Genomic DNA, 26,650 nt, shown 5'->3' on the forward strand with positions numbered 1-26,650 from the left:
TTAGCCAGCTGTGACTGAATCTGGATCAGACTCCAGAGCCCAAGCCATTGTGGATTAGTTCATTATTATTTTGAGGGATACCTGGGATTGAACACCCCAGGTACACTTAACCACTGAGCCACATCCCCAGTCCCTTTTGATTTTATTTAGAGTCAGGGTCTCACTGAGTTGCTTAAGGCCTCACTAAGTGATTGAAGCTGGCTTTGAACTTGTGATCCTTCTGCCTCAGCCTCCCGAGCTGGCATGAAAAGTGTGGATCACAGAGTTCCACTGGATTAGTTCATTCTTGCCCATTTTGGAGGGCTGAGGGCTTCCCTCTCCCCCAGCTGGGAAGGTGCCTAGTGAGGGCTCCAGAGGCTGTGGGAGGGCCTTTGCATGTTTGTGGGTGAGTGATGGTAGCTGCTCCCCTGACCTGGGATGCCTGAGGCCCTCAGGAAGGAGAGGTGGACTGTATGGTGAACATATCTGGCCCTCACAGATGCTTCTCCCTCTGCCTGTCTAACTGGGCAACCCTGGTGACTTTCTCCCCTGGCACCTATGTTCAGTGGTGTTAATATTTCTTAACAAACGTGAACTAAAGTGGCATCAGATCACCAGTGGGAATGCTCGCCTTTCTGCCTCTCTCATTCTTCTGCGCCAGGGTGGGAGCGAGACAAGAGGCACCTCTGGTTTGTGTTCTGCATGTGGCCTGTTTGGTTCCAGTGGCACAGCCTGGTGTGCCAGGTTCTAACAGGAGCCTCCTCCTGCCCCCAAGGGACCTGTGACTACTCACCATGTTCTCTTGACCTGGGAGCTCAGTGTGCCTGTCCCCGCAGAGGCAGAGGTGCCGCACACTCTTGACAGCTCCTCCCGGTCCAGGGGCCATTTGTCACCTCTGTAATTGATAACACAGCCACCTGTAATTAGAAAATTGATTTGCTGGTTTAACTGTTTACTGCTGGGCTCCCCGCTGGCTTGTGAGCTGCATGAGGGTAAGGAGCACAGTGGGTCCCTGGTGCCCACACATGGGGACTAAATAAATGCTGGCTGATGAAGGAATGAGCGCATATGGGAGCGTGTGGCCACGTTTCTCCCAGGTGTAAGTCTGAGTCAAAAGCGAGTTGGCATTTGGCAAGGAGGCCCCATTGTGGTGGTTCTTCACATCCAGGCTGAGCGTCCTGGCTTAGACTGCTTCCTGTGGGTGAGCGCCAGTGGTGAGGACAGGAGGAACCATGATGTTTGATGATGACGACGTAGTGCTGCTGGTGATGGTGATGGTAGTGATGGTGATGGTGATGATGGTGATGGTGATGGTGGTGATGATGATGGTGATGATGATGGTGATTGTGATGATGATGTTGATGGTGATGGTGATGATTGTGGTGATGGTGATGGTGACAATGGTGATGGTGATGGTGGTGATGATGATGGTGATGATGATGGTGATTGTGATGATGATGTTGATGGTGATGGTGATGATTGTGGTGATGGTGATGGTGGTGATGGTGATGATGGTGATGGTGATGGTGATGGTGACAATGGTGATGGTGATGGTGGTGATGATGGTGGTGATGGTCATGATGGTCATGGTGGTGATGGTGATGGTGACGATGATGGTGATTGTGATGATGTTGATGGTGATGGTGATGATTGTGGTGATGGTGATGGTGGTGATGGTGATGGTGATGATGGTGGTGATGGTGATGGTGATGGTGATGGTGGTGATGATGGTGGTGATGGTCATGGTGGTGATGGTGATGGTGATGGCGATGATGGTGGTGATGGTGATGGTGGTAGTGGTGATGGTGATGGTCATGGTGATGATGGTGATGATGATGGTGATTGTGTTGATGATGTTGATAGTTGTCATGATGGTGATGGTGGTGGTGATGGTGATGATGATGGTGATATGGTGGTGATGATGGTGATGATGGTGGTGATGGTGATAATGTTGATGGTGGTGGTGATGGTGATGGTGATGGTGGTGGTGATGATAATATATCATTTCCTAAACTTTCTTGTTAGGTACCAGGTAATTAATAGGCATCATTGCCCATACTTCTCACAATGCCTCCACTTCTTTCTCTTTTACTTCCGAAGAAATCAGACTCAAACATTTTCCCAAAATTATCCTAAAGTTAAAGGATGGATTTGAAATTCTAACTCATGTCTCTCTAGCTTTTTCTTTAACCATAAAACTCAAACTTTCCTGTGGCCATGGTCTCAACATACGACTCAAGAATGTGATAAGGCTACCACATTATCAGTCTGTACAAATGACCTAGAGGTTCGGAGGGGAAGGAACTGGCTAAGGGCACAGGGCCCGAGAGTCAGGGTTGGGACTGGAGCCCTGCTGTTATTATTTCCAATTTCAGCCTCCTCCACTCTGGGATGGGACTCAGGAGACTTGGGGCCTGGAAACAGAAGGAAGCACAGAGTTAAGATACCTGGGTTCTGATTCCGGCATTGTTTCTTACTAACCATTTGAACATGGGCAGAACACGGAGACACAATTTTCCCATCCATAACATGAACACCAAAGACCTACCTCATGGGATGGGGATGAGAGTTTGCTGAGATGGTAGGTATGGAAGTGGTTTATAAACTAAACAGCTTCATGTTGTTAGGCACTGTCAATTCCAGCACCTTAATAAGGTACCATTTCCACATTTTTGACAATCCATCAACATTTCTATGTGGTCAGTTCTGCTTAAAATGAATCACCTGTAAAATCCTTCTGGTTCCTACATCTTATGGTCCCTAGGCAGCAACAGAAAATACTTTATTGCAATACTGAAGAGACATGATGTCTGGGTGCTGGACTTCCATGTTGGTGAGACTTAGAGGAAAAGTCCCCTTGCTTGCTGTGCCTCTGCCTCTGGGCTCATCTTGCATCCTGACACAGATTCCACTTCTCTCCTGCTTCAGGGACTTCGCTGTGGCTATTTCCTCTGCCTGCAACCAGTTTCCCACTTGGCTCAGGATGGCATCAGCTGAGACATCACCTGCATAGAGAGTCCTTCCTGCCCACCTTTAGCTAAAGGAGCTACCCGCCCACTCCTGCCATCAGGATCCCCACACAGCGTCCTTATATTTTGCCACCAAACCAGCTGGAATTACCTAGTTGGTTTATTCTATTTTATTTAAAAAATATGAAAATATATGCCCCATGAAAGTTGGCTTGGTATCCCCAATGCCTGAGTAAGTGACCAAAGGGAAGGAAAAATCAACACTTCATGAATATTAGTGGAAAAAACCAGATCTTCTGTTACTTGGGAATGCCCATGTCACAGATGGATTCCGCTTCTCTCAATCTAAGAAGGGAGACACCACATCCCATTTCCAGTCCCCTGAGTCACCAAGTATCTTGCCTGGTAAATGGCCCTCATTGTGGGAAGGCTCTAGCTCTTATTTATTCTCTGGAGCCAACATCAGTGTCTACTGCCAAATGTGGGCGAGGGAGCTGAGTTCACACTTGGACAGGCCGGGAGAAGATGGGTGTCCCAGCCCATGCTGTTTCTGGAAAAAAAATCTCATTTTCTTGCTTTTCTCCATTCGTGAAATCTGTTGTCACCCTTTTCTAAAGATGTCTGAGAAAGTAGAAAACCACATTTTTCAGATCTGGGGACGCAATAGTTTGTGGAATTGTAACCCAGCACATCACAGAAGTCAGATGGGCACCTCCAGCCTGCATAATTCATCATTCATCCTCCTGTCAGGGCCTAACACCTTTCATATCTGGTAAGCAAATATATGAATTACATGTCTTGATTAAAAATTCAGAAGTTTAAGGGCAAGAAGAAGGGACGGGTGTGGGTTGTATCATCATTAAATAGGTAGAAATAAGTAAAGCATCAGAATAGAAAACATGACAAAAATCTGGAGGGAGACAGAATGAAAATGAGCCTTGCTGGTAAAAGATTTAAAAATGTCAGCAGGCACTTCATTAGTTTCTTCTTCCTAGTGGTCAAAATTCAGGGACTATGGCCAGGTGGAAATTGGGAGGCTTTTGGACCCAGAGATGGTCTAATTCCTTCCTTTCTTCCTTTACTTCTTCTTTCCCACCTTCTTTCCTTACATCCATCTTACATCTATTTATCCATCCATCAATCCATCTTCCTTCTTTCTCTCCTTCCTTTCCTTCCTTCCTGCCATCCATTCATTTATCCACCCATCCACCTATCCATCTATCTACCATGTTTGTCCATTGTCTCTCCATCCATCCATCCATTCATCCATTCATCCAACCACCCATCCATCCTTCCTTCCACCCATCCATTCACCCTCATCCTTACATCTTTTACCTTCATGCCTCCACCCTTCTCTTCCTTCCTCTTTCCCAAATTTTCCTTTACAAGCCATACTGTAAAGCCCTAGAGATAGGAAGTAAATGAAGCAGAGTCCTACATTGATGAGGGACCTGGAGCCTGTTTGGAACAAAGACTGTTCCAAGCCAGAATGATTGATGATATGATGGGGGAAGAAGAAGCTGTGGGGTGCAGAATGGAACCTGATCCACCCAGACATGGCCAGGGAAGCTTCTAAGAGAACATGATGCTTGAGTTGGTTCTTCAATGAGGCACAGTATTAGCTGGGGGTGGAGTAGGGGATGGCATCCCCCAGAGGAGTGAACAATCTATGGAAGTCAAAAGCATGCTGAACATGATGTTTTTGTTGAGGCTGTGGATTGGGCTGAGTGAGATGTGGCTGGAATGAGGTGCGGCTCAGGTCACTGAGGACCCTGTGAACTGAGTGAAGGAGTGTATAGGTAGCTTCCATTAGACTGAAAGTTCTTTGAAGGCAGGGACTATGCCTTTTTTATTGTCCCACTTGTAATATTCTATTCCCTAGCATATCATCTGGTACATAATAAGAACCACCAAGTATTTATTGACTGTATGATTTCAGAAGCCATAGGGAGCCATGGAAGGGTCTTGAGCACAGGACCAACATGATTATATTTTCAATTTGGAAAAATCTTCCTGGATGAACAAAAGGATGGACAACAGCTTGGGGAAGAAGAGAGAAGCTTACCAGGCCTGTAGACTTGGAGTCTGTGGTCAAGATTATCAATGGTCCCCAACTATCAAATCTCCTTTCCTCTCTGGAACTTAGTAGGGCTCAGGGCTGCCTAGCTAGAACTACATTTCCCAGAAGCCCTTGCAACTAGGTGTGGGCATATGACCAGGTTCCAGCCAATGAAGTATCAGTGACTGTGAGGGGTGCTATGTTCACACTACCTCCTTAAGAGGAAACTTCTCTTCTCACTCACTCTCTTTCCCTGTCTTGAATGTAGTCATGGCCATGGGAAAAGCTTCAACCATCAAGGTGAGGCTCACTTTCCAGGGCAGGAATTGGCAGATCCAATAATGCCTGGACATCTGTTATTGTCAACAAAGTTTGATGGAGACATGGCCCTCCTCATGCTCTTACCTATTACATCCCAAGGACAGAGTTTTGGGGTTGCCATGGAAGCTCACTTGGCCCTGAAAGCCTTCAACATTTAATCTCTGTCTCTTTATGGAAGGTTCACCAAACCTCTTGTTCTAGGGAATGGGATGGAGGGGCCTGGGGCCCTGAGGGCTTTGCAGAGCCCAGCTGTCTACCCACCATGGCAGCCTTAGACATCAAAGGCAACATATGAGAGAAATACAGACTCTCTGATTTTAGGTATCAACTTTGGGTTCTCTGTCATGGAGGCAGCTTGGCTGGCACCCTGTTAAATTTAGAGACTAAGAGTTAGCTGCACTGGGGGAAGATAGCAGATGGCAACCAACTGACCAGGGAAGAATTGAGGAAGAGGGGAGAAGCGGAGCTCAGAGACACTGGAGACCTCCAGTGGTCACACCCACTGGTTGGATGCAGATGCAGGGGAAGAATTAGAATCCCAGGCCAGCAGCAGTGAGTGACGGGCACGCATTGCCCAAGGTGCTGAGCTGGGTTTCACTGTGTGGGTTTGGAGGTATCTGGGGTATCTGATGGGACCAGGAGGTAGCTGGTCCCAGGAGGGTTGGGGGAAGCACTGCCACGTGAATTGGTAGGACAGTTTCCATGGAAGCCCCTAAATTTATCAGAGCTAAAAAAGGCTTTGACTATCACCCAGCATATTTTATCACTGAAGTCACTGAGGTTTGAAAGAGACAACAAGCTCCTGCAATGTCACACAGAGGGCCGTTGGCAGAGTGCAGGCTCCCTGACTAGTACCGACTCCTCTTCTTCCAAGTCACCCACGTGCCAGGTTCTCTCCTAAGCATAAGCAAAGCCAAACACACATGACCACTGCCAAGTCAACGATGGCACATCAGGTGCAGGATGCACCTGATCTCAGAGATGTCAAGACATGCCCCATGTGCTCCGTGGGAAGATGAGCTAAGCCAATGGGGGCAGCTATCATTTCCTGAGTGCAGATGCAGTGCCATGAGTTGAAAGAAGCACTTTTCATCAATTATCAGTCAGATGGACAACAGAGAAATAGGTGCTGCTTCTAGCTCCACTTGGCAGATGCAGAGAAGTTAGGCTCAGAGATGCTCATCTCTGACCCAAGGTCACACAGCAAGAGAATAGTCAGCCAGACTTGCTAATACTTTAATTCACACATTAATTCACCAACACTTGCTGAGAACCTACTAAGTGCCAGATTCTTTTCTAGCATTTGGAAGTAGAGTAGAAAAAAATCAAGTTTATTCTCTCCTGGGGTTTGGTTTCTAGTAGTGGGAAAAGGAGAGGGTAATCAATAAATTAATAAATGCATTAATATATTAGATAAAAAGAAAAACAACAATAGCAAGAGCAAAACAGAAGAGTTTGAACAATAAAAGGATAGCATTATTTTACACAGGTTGATCAGTCAAGGAAGGATTCCTTAACAGAGGGACTTTGAGCAGAGACCTGGATGAAAGGAGAGAGGGACAAGCAATGTGGGCACTAGAAGAGGTGCCCAGGCAACAGAAATACCACGTACAAAGGTCCTGAGGTGAGCTTGAAACTCAGGTCTTCCAGCATTTAGCACTCTCTTTTCCCACATTGTTACACTTACTCCACCCAGTATTATTTTTCTGTGCACTTACTATGTGACAGTGGAGTCAGAGAGTACAGGAGCCAATGAAGCTTCCCAGAAGACAAAGGAAAATTGGCACACCCTAGACATCCTCAGCAGGCATGGGAATAAGTGAAATGAAATAAGAATTTCTGGGGGCAGGGTGGTGGGGTAGGTCTTATCTGGCATAGGATAGACTTGACCTGGTCTTCAAAGGCAGGTGGAATTTCTTTTGCTTTTCTTTTTTTTTGGGGGGGTGGTGTACCAGGGATTGAACTCAGGGTCACTTGACCACTGAGCCACATCCTCAGTCCTATTTTGTACTTTATTTAGAGACAGAGTCTCACTGAGCTGCTTAGCACCTTGCCTTTGCTGAGGTTGGCTTTGAACTCATGATCCTCCTACCTCAGCCTCCCAAGATGCTGGAATGACAGGTGTGTGCCACTATACCCAGGGCAAGGTGAGATTTCTTTAATCTCTTTTTCTAGTACTATAAATCCATTAGACAAGTGTGCAGCTTGATTCATCATTGAAAGCTGAATGCCCCTGTATAATGAGCATCCCCAAACAGAGTATGGTGAACTCCCCCAGATGTCCCTAGAGACTTTCAGTCTCTCCCAGGTAAACCCCAACCTGACATTCAGCCTCATAAATTACTCTGTGCTATTTTTGTGTAGAGGATGCCCTCTTTTATGCCTTCTTCCTCTTGCTAAACACTTTGTTTGTGAGCGCCATCCATGTTTTATGTAATTCCCTCTTATGTATCCCTGTCAGGAGGCAGAATCCCAAAGTGTGAATACATCACGATTTATTTTCTCTTTCTGCTGTTGCTGGAGGCTTGAATTTCCATTCTTGGCCACCAGGGGTGGTGCCGCTATGGAATTTAGTGCATGTCTTTTGGTGAACATATGTGCACATTTCTGTCGGGTCCGACCCAGGAGTAGACATTCTGGGTCCTGGGGTGTGCATATGTTGAGATTTTGCAGACCCTGCCAAGCAATTTTTCAAGTTGGTTGTATCAATTAACAATTCCACCAGAAGGGTATAAACATTGGAGCGGTGTATCTCGCTAACATTTGGTATTTTCTGTCATTTTCATTTGACTTCATTTCCATGTGGTGGGGTGCACTGGGATTATGTAGCGGTTTTCATTTGCATCACCTTGATGGCTGATGTCCTGAGCATGTTTTATGTGTTTATTGGCCATGGGCTTAGACTCTGTGGTTGAATTGCCTGCCCATGCCTTTTGCCTATTGTTTTTTTCTAGTATGTTCTCCACTCTGTTCTTATTATTTAGTATGTGTTCTTTATATATTCTGAATATGTGTCCTTGGTTGAATAGAGTATTGTGAATATTTCCCCTCTGTGGGTTTCCCTCTCATTCTGAATGGTGACATTTGATGAATAAGTATTCTTAGTTTTCATGTAGAAATTTTATTCCCCCTTTTTTAAGCAAGATAGAATTTTCTCAAGCCTATTTGAATGCAGAAAGCAGACTTTCCACTGTGGGGGATAGGCTGAGCAGTGGTGGAGGGGTGGGAAGATCAGGGCCATGGAAGAAACAGGTGTGACCCACCCTCAGGGCAGTGGAAAGAGTCAGGAGGACTGGAGGATCTGCAGGAGTTGCTGGGTGCAGATCACAGGGGCTTTATAACACCTTGCCATGGAGTTTGGACTTCTTCCTGAGGTCCATGGAGGACAGTACTGTTGAGCGGGAGCTGCTCAGAGCAGAGCTGGTGCTAAGGAGGCCAGGGACACTCATCCAGGGAGATGGAGATGGGGCCTGGGGGGGAGCTGTAGGGGCTGGGGAGAGACAGACCTGGGCAGCCTCATGAGCGACACAGGGCAGTTCTTTCCCCAGAGGCAGACATGGGATGCATTCAGGGATGACATTCTTAAGGATAACGTCACAGTTCTCACTGACCCTGACTCAGTCTGGCACACTGTCTTTCTGCTTTTATGTCAAAGTTCAGAGAACAAGCAAATGACTCAAAGGGTCACAGACCAATCTTTCATCCATCAGCCCTCTGAGAGCCTCAGCAGAGATGGGGCAAGCCTGCCTGTTCTGTCTGGGAAGAGTCCTGTTTCCTTGAGGTGAAAAATAGAGAAGAATCCAGAGAATAATTGGGGAATGTGGGCCAGGGACATAGATTACAGATCTGGGTGTATCTCAGTCTATTGCCGTGTGTCTTTGGAGAAGTTCCTTCCCTCTCTGGCCCTCATTTTCTTTATCCACAGAGAAATCTGTAAGACTTAGATGAACACATGGACATAAAACGGTTTGTGACTCTTACTTAACAAATGTTAAGGATAATCGGCTCCATAAGTCCCCACCCCAGGAACCAAGGAATCAGAGAATGTGATTCTTTAGCCTGCTAATGATTTTGTCAGAAATGGTCTGTCTCAGGGGCCAATGTTGCCGGACCTAACCCAGAATCAAAGGTCTTCATCACCTCTACTTCCTTACTTCCTATTTAAGCTGTCAGGAATTCCCACCAACCCCAAGCTCCTTTCTAAGGCCCAAGCCTCCAAATCCCAGACAGGGACTTGGACGTTGTAATGTTGTCTCTGGAAAATATTAAAAATGACTGATGACATCATAATCATCATCGACATCAATATCACATTGCTTTAGTACATCCTCAAGGCTGGACACCAAGCTGGTGCCCAGGGGAAGGGACATGTTCAGAGCTGTGGGCACAAGAAGGTCCATGTGCCCAGAAGAGCAGGGGGGCCTAGTCCAGTGCTTCAGGCTTTGTAATGGAGGGACTTTGTAACTGTGGCTAACATCTACTATCAGCTCTTTTTTTTTTTTTTTTTTTTGGGTACCAGGGATTGAACCCAGGGGCACTTAACCACTGAGCCACATCCCCAGTCCTTTTTTGTATTGTATTTAGAGACGGGGTCTCACTGAGTTGCTTAGGGCCTTGCTAAGTCACTGAGGCTGGCCTCCAACTTGTGATCCTCCTGCCTCAGCCTCCTGAGCCATGGAAGCACAGGTGTATACCACTGTGCCTGGCTACCATCAGCTCTTGATAAAGGAATCATCTTTGATAATCCAAGTGGGCATCATCCAGTTAGCTAAGAGGTTGGGGATAAAGAAATCCCACCACCTCAAGACTGTAATACCAGGTCCTGTCTGGCTGCTTCTGCTGGCCTTCCCTGCAGGTGTGGGGCTTGCTGGCCCCACAGCCAGGGCAGCCAATACCTTGAAAGGAATCTCTGAATCTCCCTCCCCACCCACCCTGTTGTATTTTACCTCAGAGCATATCTCTACCCATGTTCCTGGTTGGTGCTATTTCTTTGGAGACTCTTGCCAGATACAGAAGCCCTGGTGAGCACTCTGGACCAGACTCCTCAGGAGCCCCAGGGGCCAGGATCAGCTGTTGGCACCTTCTGCTCCTTCCCCCTCTCACTCTGCTCCTGTTGCGAGGACCTTCTTTCCAGTCCTCCAAAGGCCAAGCACATTCTAGCTCCGAGACCTTGGTGCTTGCTGATTCCGCCACTTGGAGAGTCTTTCCCTGTGGTCTCAATGACTGCTTCAGGTCTCCTTGGCTGTCACCTCAGAGAGGTACTTTCCCCAATGGTTGTGATCTAACTCATCTGCTGCCATCAATCTGTCCTTATTAGCTAATTTCCTCCTCAATGGTTAATCACAACTAGCTCTTTTTTTTTTTTTTTTGGTACCTGAGATTGAACTCGTGGTCACTTGACCACAGAGTCACATCCCCAGCACTATTTTGTACTTTATTTAGAGACAGGGTCTCACTGAGTTGCTTAAGGCCTCGCTTTTGCTGAGGCTGGCTTTGAACTCGCCATCCTCCTGCCTCAGCCTCCTGAGCCTCTGACAACTAGCTATTTTGTGTCTGTCTTTTTAGTGTCTTTCCCATGGGGCTCTGTGAGGGTAGACCTGGTTGCTTTTCTCCTGCTACCTAGCACCGTGCAGGCATGAACTTGGTTTTTGCGCATACTTTTGATGAGTGCTGAGTTTTGAAATATGTGCCAAGTCATTAGAAGGAGTTGAAACCAGCTTCACCGACTGATCTCCTCCCAACAGCCATGGACCCCCAGAGAGATGCTATGAGGAGGCGGTGGGGCTTGCAAATAGACGCCAGGAAGAAGCAGCTTTGCGGGCCTTGACGATTTTCTTTTCTCTCTGATCCACATTGCCTGACCAAGTTCCTCATGAAGGGAGCCTTAGGATTCATCTCAATAAAGCAACTGCAGCTTCTCAATCACTCAGTGAATTTTGGAAGGAAAAACAGATATAAAAAATGGAAGCTGGGGAGATAGCTCAGTCAGTAGCATGCTTGCCTCATAAGCACAAGGCCCTGGGTTCAATCCCCAGCACCGCAAAAAAAAAAAAAAAAAAAAAAGGAAGCGCACAACAGTGATATAGGATATGGGATCTGTCATTCTTTATGGCAACACGGACCATGGCATTTGGGAAACAGCAGTTACACCCAAAAGACAGACAGGCAGTTTTGACATGTCTTGCAAAGAGAAGAATCACCGCCCCCCGTCCTTCCACCCTCTCTACCCAATCACAAGGAATGACAGAAGTTCAAACAAACCAATCAGGTGGAGCACAGAAACAGTCCAGATTTGGGGCTCACAGGGCCGGTCTGGGGAGAGGTGGATCAAATCCCGGGCCCAGTTTGTCCCCCAGTGTGGCCACCACCCTACTAGCGCTCCGTTCTCTGGGACTCTGTCCTAGCATGCTACCCATGCGTACCCCGTGGCTTTTGATGGAGAGGATCCCTGAGCTTGCACGGCAAGCGGAGAACATGCACAGCCTTCATGCCAACAGCTGAAGACCCGCCGCTCTCTCCTGAGGAAGAAGAGCACCATTCCCGCCATTTTGCGTGCAATGCCTCCGATGCCTCCGGCTTCCCTGGCATAGGAATCTTGGCTTCCTGGAATCTTTTATTCAGATTGGCCCTAAAATAGCACCAGCCTCTCCCCTGAGATGGGTTTCCTGAGCCTGGGAATTTGGTTGAATCCTGCTCCTGAGTCCAGCAGGGAGGGGTGGGCTGTCCCTGCCTCTGCACCCCAGGAGCTGGTCCCGGGAGGCCTGCAGCAAGGTCACGGGAGCCCTTGATCAGGTCTCTGTCAGGAAAGTCCTTGGTCAGGTATCACAGGAGCTGCAGAGGTAGAGTACATGGGAACCTTCTAGAACTTTCCTTCTGGAGGCTAGAGCTTGTCTCCTTGCCAGGGTGAAAGCAGCCTCTAGCCTGAGCTGTGGAAGGGAGGCCAGCATCTCCCTAAAGCCTGGCACATCCATTCCCCAGAGTTCCCCAGCCTCTGAGGGTCCTTTACTAACAGAGGCAGAGGAAGGACTGGGGTGCCTTTCCTGCTCTGTCTCTGGCCTCCTGTGGGACCCTGGGCAAGTCACTACCCCTTCTGGGCTTTAGTTTGTGCATCTGTAAACTAGGGTTGGTGTGAGAAAGGGTGGGGTGGGGGACAGTCAAGGTCCCTTCTGATTCCCAGACTTGACACCTCGGAAGCTGTTCTTTGGGAAGGCATGACTTCCAGCCCAACCGTGCAGGAGAGGAGCAGTCACTGATTCTCCCGGCAAATAGGATTGTGTTCAGAGCTCTCCAGGGAGAAAGGAAGGGGTGAACCTCTTTTGAAGAACCAAAATGGAGCAGAGGGCCCTGTGTGAATCTGTCACCTTGAGAGACCTACGCTCAAGTTCATTTGCCTTGCACACTGTCCTGTGCCTAAAATCTAAGGAAGAAAAATCTTCCCTGTGATGTTTTGGCTCACAGAGGAAAGGAAACACATGCTCTGGAGGAAAATGAGGAAAGTATAAAAATAAGAAATAAAAAGACAAATATTCCATCTGTTGCACAGGTATTTATTTAACACCTACTTTGTGCCAATCACAACACAAGGAAACTGTTTTCCATACATCTCTCCTACATATTTCCTATATAATATATATATATATGCAGAGGAGATAACACTTGAATTTGCAATTTTATTTAAATTTTCATTATATTTTGATATTAGTGGAGCTAGTTCCTCATATAAAGTCAAGATTTATAAACTGGCTTTCTTTTTTCTGATTGTAAAAGTAAAGTGCATGTTTACTGAAATGAATGTGGACATTATAGGCAAATAAAAGAAAGATTCTTAAAATCCCCACCCGGAGTTCTCGCTGTGCACCCAGGACTCTTCACCCACCTCTGTGTAACCTGCTTCTTCCTGTGACCATGGACCTCCTGTCCCCTGGTCATTGTCCCTCACCAAACTGAAACACACCAGCAAGCAGCAAGATAGCAGGAGTCAGGAATTCTTGTCTGTTGAAGTCACTTATATTTAGAAGTGTACCTGGCATGCAGTGGCACTAGATGTTCCCTAAGTAACACATGCTCTGTGTAATGGAAAGAATGAATGGAATATTACTCAGCCATAAAGAGGATGACTTTGAATATTGCCAGTAAGTGGATGGATCTGGAGACTATTATGCTAGGCTAAATAAGCTAATTCTCCCAAAACCAAAGGTCAACTGTTTTCTCTGATATGTGGATGCTAACCCACAACAAAGGTGAGAGGGGAAAATAGAATGTTCAGTAGTTTAGACAAAGGGGAATGAAGGGAAGGGAGGGAGATGGGAATAGGAGAGACAGTGGAATGAATCTGACTTAACTTTCCTGTGTTCACCTATGAATTCATGACCAGTGAAACTCCGCATCATGTTCAACCACAGACTGGGATCCTAATTAGAATAAGTTGTACTCCATGTTTGTATAAATATGTTAAAATATACTGTACTGTCATGTATAACCAAAAAGAACAAATCTTAAAAAAGAAAAAAGAATGAATGGGATGGAATTAAATGGAACTCACAGTTGTATAATCTGTTTTTAAAAGAGTGCCAACATGTAATCAGTATTTTTTACTATGAAATAATCCCCTGGGACATGATTGGTAACACCTTTAAAGTACCACATCATACACATAAATTGTAGCTTTTACAGTCTCATCTTGTGACCATCTAGACATCTCTGGAAAGATCCTGTTAGCTATTCTACGCAGAAATGCATGGTTGTTTTCTTGGAATAAACGTCCAGAAGTGAAATCAGAGGGTCAAAAAGCTGGTGCACAGAGTGGAATATTATTCAGCCATAAAAGGAACAAACTATTGATCCATAAACAGCTTCAGTTCTGCTCTTCCTAGCTGTCCTCCCCTATCACATGGATGAGCCCAGAAAATGTCACAGTAAGCAAAAGAATCTAGACTTGAAAGATCACAGGATCCATTGACAGGAAATGTTCAGACTAGGTAGATCTATGGAGACGGAAGGTAGCTTCCTGGTTGCCTGGGGTTGGGAAGAGTAACAGGCATGCCTGCTGGGTGGACACGGGGTTTCCTTTCAACGCAAGGGAGATGTTGTGGAATTAGAGATGAAGGCCACTATGCCATGGGTGCACTAAACGTTGTTGTTGATTCAGTTGTTTGAAGTGGTTGATTTTACACTTTGTGACTCTCAGCTCCATTACCAGTGGAAGCAGGCACCACATTGCAGCCAGCTTGCCACCACTCTGTGTGTCCATCGGCACTGCCCCTGAGTGCCCATGTGCTCAAGGCTGGCTGGGCCCTGCTGGCTCTCTGCATGGCTGGCCATTTCTGCCAGCAGAAATGCAGCTGGGCGGTGGGGCTGGTCTTCCTGGCATCAGCTTGACACATTCCATGGCGGGTTCAGGTCCTCCATTGCCCCCGAGGGTGGGTCCCATTTTTCCTCAGGCACGTGTCTTCTGTTGACGGGCTCCTCCCTCATCATATGTGTTAGCTTTGTGTGGCTGGGACCCAAATGTCAGGGAAGAACAATTCAAAGGTGTAAGGATATATCTGGGACTCATGGTGGCCCAGAGGTCTCAGTCCACGGTCGGCAGCCTTGTGGCTCTGGGCCTGAGTGAGGCAGAGCATCATGGAGGAAGGGCCTGGAGCAAAGCAGCTGAGATCACCACAGGTGTGGGGTGGAGAGGGAGGAGGGAAGAGAGAGGAGGGAGGGAGGAAGGGAGGCGGGAGAGGCTAGAACCTCCCATGGCGTTACCCCAGCGAACTACTTCCCCCAACTAAGTCTCACCTCTCAGCAGTAGATTTAGCCATGAATGAATTAATCCATCATGTGATTTAATCCACTGACAAGACCATAGCTCCAATAATCACCTCAGAGCCCCACCTCTGAACTTGGCTGCCCTGGGGATCATGCCTCCGACACATGAGTTCTTGGGGGAACTTTCCCATCCAAACCATAACATGTACATCTTTCTCACCCACTCAGCATTTTCCTTCCCATTTTAACATCATTCTAACTTTATAGGCGTTGTTCACCTACCAATCAGGGACGGCCTCATCCTGTACCATGCCTGCCTTCCTCCCCCTGAGAAAGCCCAGGTCCACCATCCTTGGCCAGAGCCCTACGCACTGAGTTGTCCCTGCCTGATTAGTCCAAGCCCAGCATATCCTTTCTCATTTCAGTTTTGGTTAAAACCTGGGCACACAGCACAGTCACAGGCAATGAGGTAGAAGGAAGATTTTCTGGAGTCCTCCCTCTGGAACATGCTTGGCTCTTGCAAAGAGATATTCATAAAGCCATGCCCCTGTTCTTCTCTCCTTGTGGCAGTGATGCTGGAACCTCTGCAGCCATCTTGTGTCCATGAGGAGAGTCATTCCAGAGACAAAGCCAACATGCAGAAAAGGACACAGATTGGATCAGGGGACCCTCCCTTTGAACTTTCCCCAAGGTAAGATAACAGACCTACTGAGCCCATTAGGCAGCTGAATGAAGATGCCTGTTACTGCATCTCACAGTATCCTAAAGCTCGAACTTCATTCAGGGGAAGTTATTTCATTTTTCAATTTTTTAAAATTTACAAGCCAACTGCTCCAATAAGCACTTTTAAACATAAAACCTGATTATTTGACACATATCCTCAGATATTTCCTAGAAGAGGAATTACAAGATGAAGTGATAGGAATTTTTAAAGTTGCTTGATTCATGTTTTCATTTCCTGTCTAATTGGAGGATGTGTGGGTTTCCTCAGTTTCTAAATAGAAAATAGGGGGACAAGGATTAGACCCCAGGCCTTCCAATGTCACATCTAAGATATTAAAAGAGGACTTGTCCTGGGCTCTTGGAAACTCCTTGCAGCCTGAAATCTTGGCTCTTGAACCCCGTTTGCCAGGTGGATCATCATCTCCTGGAAAACCTGGCCTCCTCCCTTTGTGTTTCTGTGCCTTACATTTTATTCCGTGGGACATTACCAGGTCAGGCGTGGGAAGGACATTAATGGTCTTGATTTGGGTGAGGTGGGTCCAGACCCCACTCATAACCTGATGAAAGTTCTGGACCATCTCTTAGAAAACTGTGCTCACCTGTCCTGGTCTGTTGGGTCTCCTGGAACAAAGCAGCACAGAGCAAGAGAAATGGGTTCTCTCGCATTCCTGGAGACAGGAGGTCTGAATCCAAGGCATGTTCGACGGGCTCCTTCTGAGGCCTGGGAGGGGGCTGATCCAGGCCTCCCTCCTGCCTCTGGGGCTTGGGTGTTCCTTGTAGGTGTCCACCTTCTCCCTGTGTCTTCAGACCCCTTCCCTCCACGCATCCTGGGTCCAAAGTCCTCTTTTCAGAAGGATTTGGTCAAGCTGGAGGAAGTTCCTAGGACCTCACCTTAGCTCGCTCATCTGCAGAGTCCCCGGTTTCCAAATAAGGTCCATTCCCAGGTCCTGGGGGTTGGGATGTCACTATTCCAACCAGAACAACATTCAAAACACATGAGAAGGTAGGTGGAATGGCCAGGTCAGGGACCCATGGAGCCTTGTCTACAGACCTGGAGTCAGTCTCCCTCCCTCCCTCCCTCCCTCCCTCCCTCCCTCCCTCCCTCCCTCCCTCCCTCCCTCCCTCCCTCCCTCCCTCCCTCCCTCCCTCCCTCCCTCCCTCCCTCCCTCCCTCCCTCCCTCCCTCCCTCCCTCCCTCCCTCCCTCCCTCCCTCCCTCCCTCCCTTCCTTCCTTCCTGCCTTCCTTCCTGCCTTCCTTCCTGCCTTCCTTCCTGCCTTCCTTCCTGCCTTCCTTCCTTCCCTCTCTTTCTCTCTCTCCTCCCTCCCTCTGCCCTTTCCTTTATTTCCAGTGCTGGGGATCAAATGCAGGGCCTGCACATGCTAGGCAAGTGTTCTACCCCTGAGCTCTATCAATCCTGAGCTCTAGAGTTTTCTTTTTAATTAACACACAACCTCATACCTACTTATGGGGTATCGTGTGGTACTTCAACACATGCACACGATGCACCCTGATCCGATTGGGGTGATCAGCGCTTTGACCTCTTTTCTATCACTTCTTTGCATTTGGCACCTTCTCCTGGGACTCACTCATGAGCAATGAGAGGGAGGAGATGGGGAAAGCCAGGCAGGGTGGGAATGTGCAGGGCCAGAACCCACATCTCCGGGTCCTCGCCAGGTGTCTTGTTGGGCTCCCAGTGCCCCTGGGTCCAGTCCTCTGGTCAGTGAAGCTGAAGCTTTGAAGAAGCCAAGCCTAACAAGGACAGGTGCCCACTCTGGGGGAGGCAGCTGGGGAAGGGGGTGGGGTGTCTGCAGGGGACATGGCCTCCCTGGCAGGGGAGGGGCCTGGATGCTGGGAGCCATGGGCAGGGAGTGCCTGCCCCAGAGGCCAGCCATGTGAAGCCAGTGCAGAACCCAGAGAGCATGGTCAGGGTTCTATTCCCCCTGCCCACTGGTTTGGTGATGGCAGGGTGGAGATTGGCGCTGGTTCCTGCTGCCCAAGACCCCTGGATGTTTGAGTGACACTCAGGATGGGGCCCAAGAACCATCCTCTCTGCTGCTGGTGCCAGCTGCTCATCCATAGGAGGCCAACATTTCAGCCTTCCTGTTCAGTGACGCCAGTCCGGAGGTGCCAAGGCACTCGGCACAACCGAGCCAGTTGGCAGCTTAATGGAGAGCTGCTGGGTCCATCTGCTCCTCACTGCCAGCTGCACGCCTGTGGGAGGCGGGCAGGCAGCCCATCTGAGTGACTCAGGTGCAAGTTACCAGGAACTCCGGCCCAGTTGGCAGGCTAGCAAGACTGGCTAGCATACCCTTCTGCCCGCCAGCACCAGATGAACGCACAGGGAAGTGTGCCAGGGAACCGGGGGTGCCAACCGGCCAGAATTCCAAGGCATCAGAGCCCTGGTCCCCTCTCCTGCTCTCCTCGAGTGTGGTGGCACAGAGGCAGCGCTAACAAAGGGAGGCCCAGAGTGGGGCATGAATGGATGGGAAGGCAGAGCTTGAGCCAGAGCACACATACCCAGAGCAGGGGATCAGGGCAGGTTGCCGGGGCTGAGCTCTGACCCTCATCAGCAGCATCACCTCCTGGAGCCTCAGTTTTCTCATCTGTAAATGGAAAGTGAGGCCTGATCTGATGTCATCATTTTCAAGTTGGAGGACCAAAGGCCACAGAAGGGAATGCTTTTCTCAAGATGGCAATCAAACTGAGACACTGGGGTGCAGGGGATGGATTCCAGGATTCTGTCGCCTTTCCTGACCCCTGGCTGCAAAATACAGGTGATGGAGAGGGAGGTCCTGCAACAAGTCACCAAAGGCCTCAAACTCTCGGTCACCGAGGAACGCACAGGCAGGGTGAGGTGGGGAAGAGCTGTTGCAAATACATGCATGCACACACGTGTGTGGGGGTGTGTGGGGGTGTGTATGTGTGTGTGTTTCTGTCCATGTGATATCTCTCCTTGTGGGGAAAATGCCTGATGTCCCCACATAGATCAAGAGCTCAAGGGCAGAGACCCTGTTTTGCTCAAGAGCACTTCTGCCATCTCTGCCTGCCTGTCAGGAACCTCAGGTGCCATATGCAAACAGCTCTGGCCTCTCCATCCCTGTGCTCAGAGTGACATCTGGAAGGAAGCTGGGTCTTCAGACCTGCAATGAATGAGTGAAGCCTTCCTCCTGCCTCCTAGGACTGCTGTCATTGAGTGGACTGGGGCTCATGCAGCAACCAATCAGAGGAAGAATCTCAGGTTTCCAAATCCTTTACCCTTGCCAACGCCCCTGTCCTGGCTCTCACCAGGCCTGCTGCTCTGAGATCCCACACAGCACTTCTGAGGGAGCCAGTTGACATTTTGGTCTTCAGTGAATGAAGAGGGGAAGGGGCCGCCACTTTAATAAACACAGATCACCGTGCAGCGGATGGAGGAGGAAGAGACAGGATTGTGGATGAAGGCTCTTCATGTAAAACTCCCATGGTCCAGGCCCATTTTGCCAAGGGGAGGACACCCCCCCCAACCCTGTGCATCCTGCAAAAACCTTCATCTCCTTTTGGAAAACGAGAGATGCTCCTGGTGATAGATATGAGATTTAGTTCAAGGACTCCTGTCCAAATGATCACATAACAGAGTGCGTTTTACAGAGATTTCTTTCCAAAATGTAATTTTTTTTCCTATGATAATTAAAGAGCAGTGATCTTCTGTCAACCAGAAAGCTTGATTTCTCTAAGGATTAGGTCAGGGAAAGTTACGTAGTGCTAGGATCCATGACTCTTTGTAAGGAACAGAGCTGACAATGAGAGAATTTAAGGAAAGCAAAGGGAAGGGTGGGGGAGGTCAATCCAGGTTGCTTTTCACTCTGGACATGAGTGTAAACACTTGCTGGCTACCTAGGTCCAGGTTTGGACAGTTTCAAAAGTACTTCACATCATGATCTGTCACTTCTTTACTGAACTTACCTACCAAAGAGGAAACACATGAGTATTCACATATGCAAATGCAGATGTGCATATGTAAATGTTTGTAGAAAGGTAGCTAGCCAGCCTGGTGGCCACGCCTGTCATCCCAGCAGCTCAGGAGCCTGAGGCAGGAGGACCTTGTGCTCAAAACCAGTCTCAGCCAAAGCAAGGTGCTAAGCAACTCAGTGAGACTCTGTCTCTAAATAAAATACAAAATAGGGCTGGGGAGGTGGCTCCATGGCTGGGTGCCCCTGAGTTCCATCCCTGGTACCAAAAAAAATAATAATAATAAAATAAAATAAAAAAGTCTCAGTCAGCTGCAGATGCATATGGCGCCAAGAAAATTGCCTCAGCTGGGACCTGGAGGCCAGGATCCCAGACCCACATCTGCTCCTTGTTTGGCATCTGCTGTCTTTCCTGCTCTCTCCCAGGCTCTGCCTCTGCTGGCTGAGGGGTTTGGACTCAGGAGGTCCTAGAAGGACCCAGCATCCCAGATCCAGACCCACATCTTACAGAATCTACCACCCTAAGCGACACAGTGGATATACCTCAACTCTGTCTTCCCATCCATGGACTGGAAAGGGCACTACTCACAGGGCAGCTGCTGCTTGTGAGATGTTGGCATGTCCAGGCAGAGATCAATGCAGGCTCAAAGGCCTGTGGCATTTGGTGTGGTCCTCTGTGGCCACCAACCGCCTCTGCTGATGGCTGATCAATGCAGCTTTACTCACAAGAGGACCAGAGTGATCTCCTGATTTGCTTGGGGTTACAGAGCTAAATGATGGAAAACCAAACAAACAAACCAAAAACTGAAATCAGCCAGGACCACAGGGAGGTAAGTGTTTGGCACAAAATTTATGGGACACCAAAAAAAAAAAACAAAAAAAACAAAAAAAGCCACTGTGGTCAAGATAAATCACACTTTAATGAGTTATTGTTTCAATGAAGTTTAGTGCAAATAAATCTCCGATGAACACATTACCAGAAAGTTTTAAAAACAGCATTATTTAAAAAAATTTTTTTTAGTTTTGAACAGACACAATACCATTATTTTATTTATTTTATTTATATGTGGTGCTGAGACTTGAACCCAGGGCCTCACACATGCCAGGCAAGCGCTCTACCACTGAGCCACAGCCACAGCCCATGACAGCATTATTATTACTGATTTTTTTGCTTTTGCTTCAGGTTCTCCATGGCATTTGGTTTGGATTTTTTAGACTTTGCTCACCATGGATTTTTTTTTTTTTTTTTTTGCAGAAAGTTCAATTTTTTAAAAATTTTGCATTAAAATATTTGACTCAGATCCTGAGGGTGTGTCCAACTTGCTTATCCTAGCCCTGGCCCCACAGATCTGCCAAGGAGGACAGCTTGCTCCTTCCCCTCTGTGTCCATTCATTCATTCATTCACTCATTTATTCATTGGTTTGCTTCTTTGTTTGGTCACTTGACAAATAATTTGGGAATGGTGATTCTGGAACAGGCCAAGTAGCAGAGAAGAAGATAGTCATGGGCCTTTGCCCTCCTGGAACCAGTTCAGTGGGGAAGACAGATAAGAGTAAAATAAAAAAAAATCACAGAAACCAATATTAGATTAGAAAAGTAGCTAATGCACACAGCCAAGGGGCAGTGATGAGGTTTGACCAGGAATGGCGAGCTTCCTCGAGGAGTCAGCCAGAGAATTAAGCTACCTGGGGTGGATGGGAGGTACTTAGCTAAGAATGTTCCAGGCAGAGGAAACAGCTCAGGCAGAGGCCCTGAGGCTAGGGAGGGTACTTGGAATACAGAGGAGATCAGAAGCTGGCAGGTCAAGAGCCAGGAGTACCAGGGGGCCAAAGGAGGATGGAGACATCAGCAGGACTTGGAACCACAAGTGGGGGAAGGATTTGGTCTATGGTCCATGGGCAATGGGGAGCCACAGGAGGATCTGGAGCTAATAAGTGGCATTATTAGGTTTGGTCTTTGCAATCATTTCCCTGAATGCTGGGTGGAAGGTACTTTGGCATTATGGATAGAAGCTGGACTTTCCAGGGTTGGTGTTTTGTTTGTTTGTTTTTCTTTTGTATCAGGGATTGAACTTGTAATCCTCCTGCCTCAGCCTCCCAAGTCCCTGGAATTGCAGATGAGTGCCACCTGGCGCAGTTGAATATTCCAGGTTTCTAACCCACCTTTCTCCTTTCTTGCAGCGTGACCTTGGGCACAACCTCCCACCCCTTCCTTCCTGGTACTTCGGTTTATGCACCTGTAAAATGGGCTCCAAGCCTCTGAGTATTGCTGAGGGCATTAAAGGAGACCATCTGTGTCAATTTCTAGAAGAGGCTGGGGCTGGGGGCTTAAGCAAAAACTGTGGCCCTCATTATTACTAAGAAGAGATTTTAGCAAAATAAACACAGTGAGAAAGCAGATCCTGCCCTCAGGCCTGGGGCCAGCACAGCCCGGCTCCTCTGCCTCTGCCTGAAGCTCTCTGCTCCCCTCATTAGAAAGTGGCTTTGCTTCCTGCAGCATGCTATTGGGAGGAGAGAGGGCATGGTGGAGGTTGTAGGGACACTATGAAGGTCTTAAAAGAAATTACTGCCTGCATAAAAATATTCACTCCAGTGGAGAACCTTAAACCATTCCCTTGGGCATTGAACAGTGACTGAGAGTATATGACTATGCACTTTAGGTGACTGCAGTCACCCACGGTCAGAGTGAACAGAAGGGAAGCGTTTAAGCATGGAAGTGCCCCTAATAGGAGCATCCTTCCTCATGCTCTGGGAGGATCAAGATGAACCAGGAAGACCCCGACCCCATGGAATGGGTTTGCTGGAAAGACAGACAGATGTCATCGGTGACAGGAGCAAATAGAGGTGTGAAGTTAGGTCAGGGGGACAGAGGCCACAGAGATCATCCAGCAGGGCTGGCATCTGCTTGACCAGGATGCCAACTGAGGGAGTGGCATTTTCCCTCAGGTCCCCAGTGTGGCCACGTGAAGGGCCACTTCACCTCTCAAACCCTTGTCTGCAAAATGGATGGACAGCTGCATGTCCATTCTGGAGGGCATGGGCAGGTGATGTATAAGACACAGGCAGGTCAGAGAGGAGGGGGAGCAAGCAGGGAGGGTTAGCTTGGCCCACAGGTGGCTGTAGAGCTGGCAGACAGCACCCTTCCTGGTGAGATCCCCATGGGGACATTCTGAGGGCTACTGAGAAGTTCAGAAGAAGGTAAGGTCGCAGAATTGCGCAAGGTGTTCTGCGGTGGCTTTAGGAGGCAGGAATGATTTCCTTCTATAAAAATTGTTTTGACAATACTGCGGACACTATCATTTTGGCTGTATCTGCCTCAACAGGGCCTTGCAGGTGACTGGCATCACTGCAGGAACATGGACACCTTGACCTCTCACAGTGCCTTTCCTGCCCTGAGATTACCCTTGCCTCTGCTTGCAATTCCCCTTAACACTGTGGATAGAGTCACTTCCTTTCTCCTCCCAAACAGTTGCAAGAGCTTCCTGACGAGTTTCCAGAGTTTCTTTCTCCCTGGTAGAGTCTCTTCTCCCCTCAGCAGCAAAAGCTATGTGATATCATGGCTTGGATCTTAAACATCCCCCGAGAGCCCCACATGGAAGGCGTGGCCCCATCTGGAGGTGCTTATCAGGGGGTGGCACAACCACCAGGGGTGGGATCTATTGGACAGAAGTGAGGTCACTGAGGGCAAGCTGTGCTTGTCCTCTTCACCCTGCTTCCTGTGACCTCATTTCCAAGTCCAGATGCAACTGTTACCTGGGAATTATTTTGGGGTAACATGGATTGGGCACAAGAGCTCCACCATTAAGGTGCACCCCCAACCTTTTCATTTTTTCAGACAGGGTCTCACCAAGTTACTGAGTCTGGCCCTGAACTTGTGATCCTCCTGAGTTGCTGGGGTTATAGGTGTGCACTACTGCATCTGGCTGTTAACTAGAATCTTAAAAAGCAAAACCCCTCATCAGACATTAAGATAACCTGAGATACAGCAGGGACAAGTGTTTGGTCCCCAGTCAACCCTGGCAATAGGGAGCTGCCAAGACTGTTTCTGCCTGGGTAAGCAGAGGCACCCCAAGCTGAGGACTGACCGAGAAGATGGCCTGCAGCAAACATGGCCACCACCTGCTGCTCTTAGAGCAGCCACACTTGCCAGCTCCAGGGGCATGACCAGCCCCAAGCCACTGGCAAATGGAGAGGGTCTGGGCAGAGGGAGCTCCCGTTGCCCACCAGACAGGAAACCCCAATACAGCCAGGTTGTGGGCACCACCCAGCACCAGGCACCTGCACAAAGCTGCCAACACCCAAAGCCCATGATGCAGGGCAGTGCAGTGAGGTCATTAAGGAGCCCGAAAGCCAAGGGCCAGAGCTGAGCAGCACAGTCCAGGTTGGCAGCATCTCTGTGACTTGTGGTCCCAACATGTGGATGCAGGGCTGGGGAGATATGTCCAGTTCTCCTTCACATGCTCAGGGCAGAGGCCCCCACATGATGCTGGGAAATGTACTTCCTGGGCACATCCTATGAACTCAAATAAATAAAAGTAAGACAGTGCTATTCTGCCCAAACCCCAATGTGCAAGTCAAGAAGCCACAAAGGGGGAAGAGTTGAGGATGTGACTCTGCCCGATTCAGGATGGCCCACCAGTCCTGTGCTGCCACTGGGCAGGCAGCCCCATATGCGCTCTGCCAACCACACCCTACTTTGAATACAGGTCTGGCCTTTTAACTGGCTCCCAATGCCACAAAGTTGCTCAATTCTAAGTTCTCACTTGGTGAGGTCGCAAAAAATGCTTCACTTCTCTACAAAATGTAAAACTATCTTGCAGAGATGGAAGAAAGACAGTTGAACAAACAGTAAGGGAAAGAAAGAGCCAAGACAAATGGTTAAAGTGCACATGAGTGACACTGGGGGCAGGAGTCAAATTCCTGGGCTGAGACAGCCATGGGTGCCTCTCCAGGGTCTGGATATGGGGGTGCTCCGTGGTGTACTCTGGAGCCCCTTCTTCTGATGGCATTTCCTGGTGGTACTTCTTGGGGGCTCTGTGGAGCTCCAAACACTTGTTTGGAGAACCAAGAAGGCTTCCTTCCAGGCTCAAGAGTGACTGAAAGAGAGTACAGGTCTTTCCCAGCAAAGGTGAAGCATCCAGGCCAGGGCCTCTAAACCTGGCCTGCCTGTGAGTCCTCGGATGCCACGTGAAGAAGTCCAGGTGGCAGAAGCCCTTCCCACAGCACTCACACCATAGGACCTCTTGGTCAGGTGCTGCTTCTGGAGGATGCTGAAGACCTTGGGCCACTGGAAGGACTTCCCATACTTAGCACAGGCATAGGGCTTCTCCCCACTGTGAATGCACTGGTGGTGGCTAAGGTTCTCCTTAGTCTGGAAGGCCTTTCCACAGTCGGTGCAGAAGAAAGGCCTCTCCTCAATGTGCACCAGCTGGTGCTGGAGGAGGTTGGACTTCTGCTTGGAGGCCTTCCCACAGTTACCACACACGTAGGACCGGTGCTCTGCATGTACTTTGTGATGCTGCACCAGATGGTCCTTCAAGCTAAAGGTCTGTCCACACAGCTCGCAGCTGAACGACTTCTCACTTGTGTGGTTCCTCTGGTGGTGCAGGAGGTTGGAGCACCACCGGAAGGTCTGACCACACTGGAAGCACTCAAAGACCTGGTCGTGTGTGTATTGTCTGGTGAGTGGCCAGCTGACTGTGGCAGCTCAGCACCTTCCCGCATGTACCACAGATGAATGCAGATTCCTCCATGAGACTCCTGTGTGGCTCCCCAAGGCCTGGCCACGGCCTGCAGCCCTTCCCACAGGTGGGGCCATGGAGAGTCACAGGATTGTCGGGTTTCATCCCTGGAGAAGTCCTGGGAAGCTGCACGTTACCCACCCCTGGGAGGAAGCTCTTCCCCAAGCCAGCCCCTTTCTGGAGTCTTCCCCACAGGTGGGTTTTCTCGTGAGCCCAGGCTGGCTGATCACAGACTCTCTTGTGGTCAACAGGCTTCCTTGACCCTGGGTGGGAACATCACCATGCTTCCTGAAACTCAGATCTCTTCCAGTCGTCAACCCACGGCTCATCCCACTGTTCCCGGTGAGAGAGAAGATCTGGTCTGGGGCCACAAAATCCCAAAGCAACCAAGCTTCTGAAGTTGTCCAGCATCACATCCCGACACAGGGCCCTCTGCCCAGGGCCAAGACACTCCCACTTTTCCCTGGAGAAGTACACTGCCATGTCCTCAAATGTCACAGGCACCTGACACATGCATGACTCCAGGACTAGCTGCTCCTGGGGCACATCCAGGGGAACCGCAGTGGCCATGCTCTGGGGAAACACAGGTATAATCAAGCAGACAGTCTGGGAGCCTCGTGGCTGGCGATGGTGCAGGCGCAGCATCCCCTCTGCAGCTGGGCTCGCACATCGTCCCTCCACGGCTGGGCAGCTGGGCCTGGACTCCGTCGTGTCTGAAGGTGCAGGGGATTCAAAGTGTGGCTTGGGAAGACGGGCCTGCATCAGGCAAGCCTGGAGTGTGTGTGGTGGTGAGCAACCCGAAAGCAGCCCCCGGACCAGCACAGGGACCAGTCTTGCCCGGCCGCATGCCACACTCGAGGATCAGCATCTTTTAAGCATTCACTATGGAATCAGTTTCTGTGCAGAAAGTTTTATGTTTCTGATGTCACTTAACTTTTATGACAAGCGTTTGCACCACCATGATTGTCTCTTTTCTAGCTCTTTTTAGTGCCACGGTCCTGTGGCACAGCTGGGCTGCTCTCAGAGCCCCTGCCTGCCAATCCTTAGTAATCACGACCATGCAGAGGTCTCGCGATGCTTTCCGGAGCTCATTTCTGGGCATTGTTCCTCAAAACACTCCTGAGAGGTTGGGATTGTTATCTCCATCCTATGGGTGAG

The 26,650-nt window shown here is 48.9% G+C and overlaps 1 protein-coding gene across 1 annotated transcript in view; it reads right to left on the reverse strand.

The window, feature by feature from the left end:
• LOC124973667 (zinc finger protein 707-like) overlaps window positions 1–25,987 on the reverse strand; it is a 28,823-nt gene extending 2,836 nt beyond the window's left edge. Inside the window, 4 exon segments of the mRNA XM_047537464.1 lie at window positions 773–961; window positions 24,696–24,984; window positions 24,987–25,417; window positions 25,419–25,987. Of these exon segments, the coding sequence (XP_047393420.1) occupies window positions 773–961; window positions 24,696–24,984; window positions 24,987–25,417; window positions 25,419–25,975 (1,466 nt within the window). The 5' untranslated portion in view covers window positions 25,976–25,987.
• Window positions 25,988–26,650: the final 663 nt, after the last annotated feature.

The sequence above is a fragment of the Sciurus carolinensis genome, unplaced genomic scaffold (genome assembly GCF_902686445.1).
Source record: "Sciurus carolinensis unplaced genomic scaffold, mSciCar1.2, whole genome shotgun sequence".
NCBI lineage: Eukaryota > Metazoa > Chordata > Mammalia > Rodentia > Sciuridae > Sciurus > Sciurus carolinensis.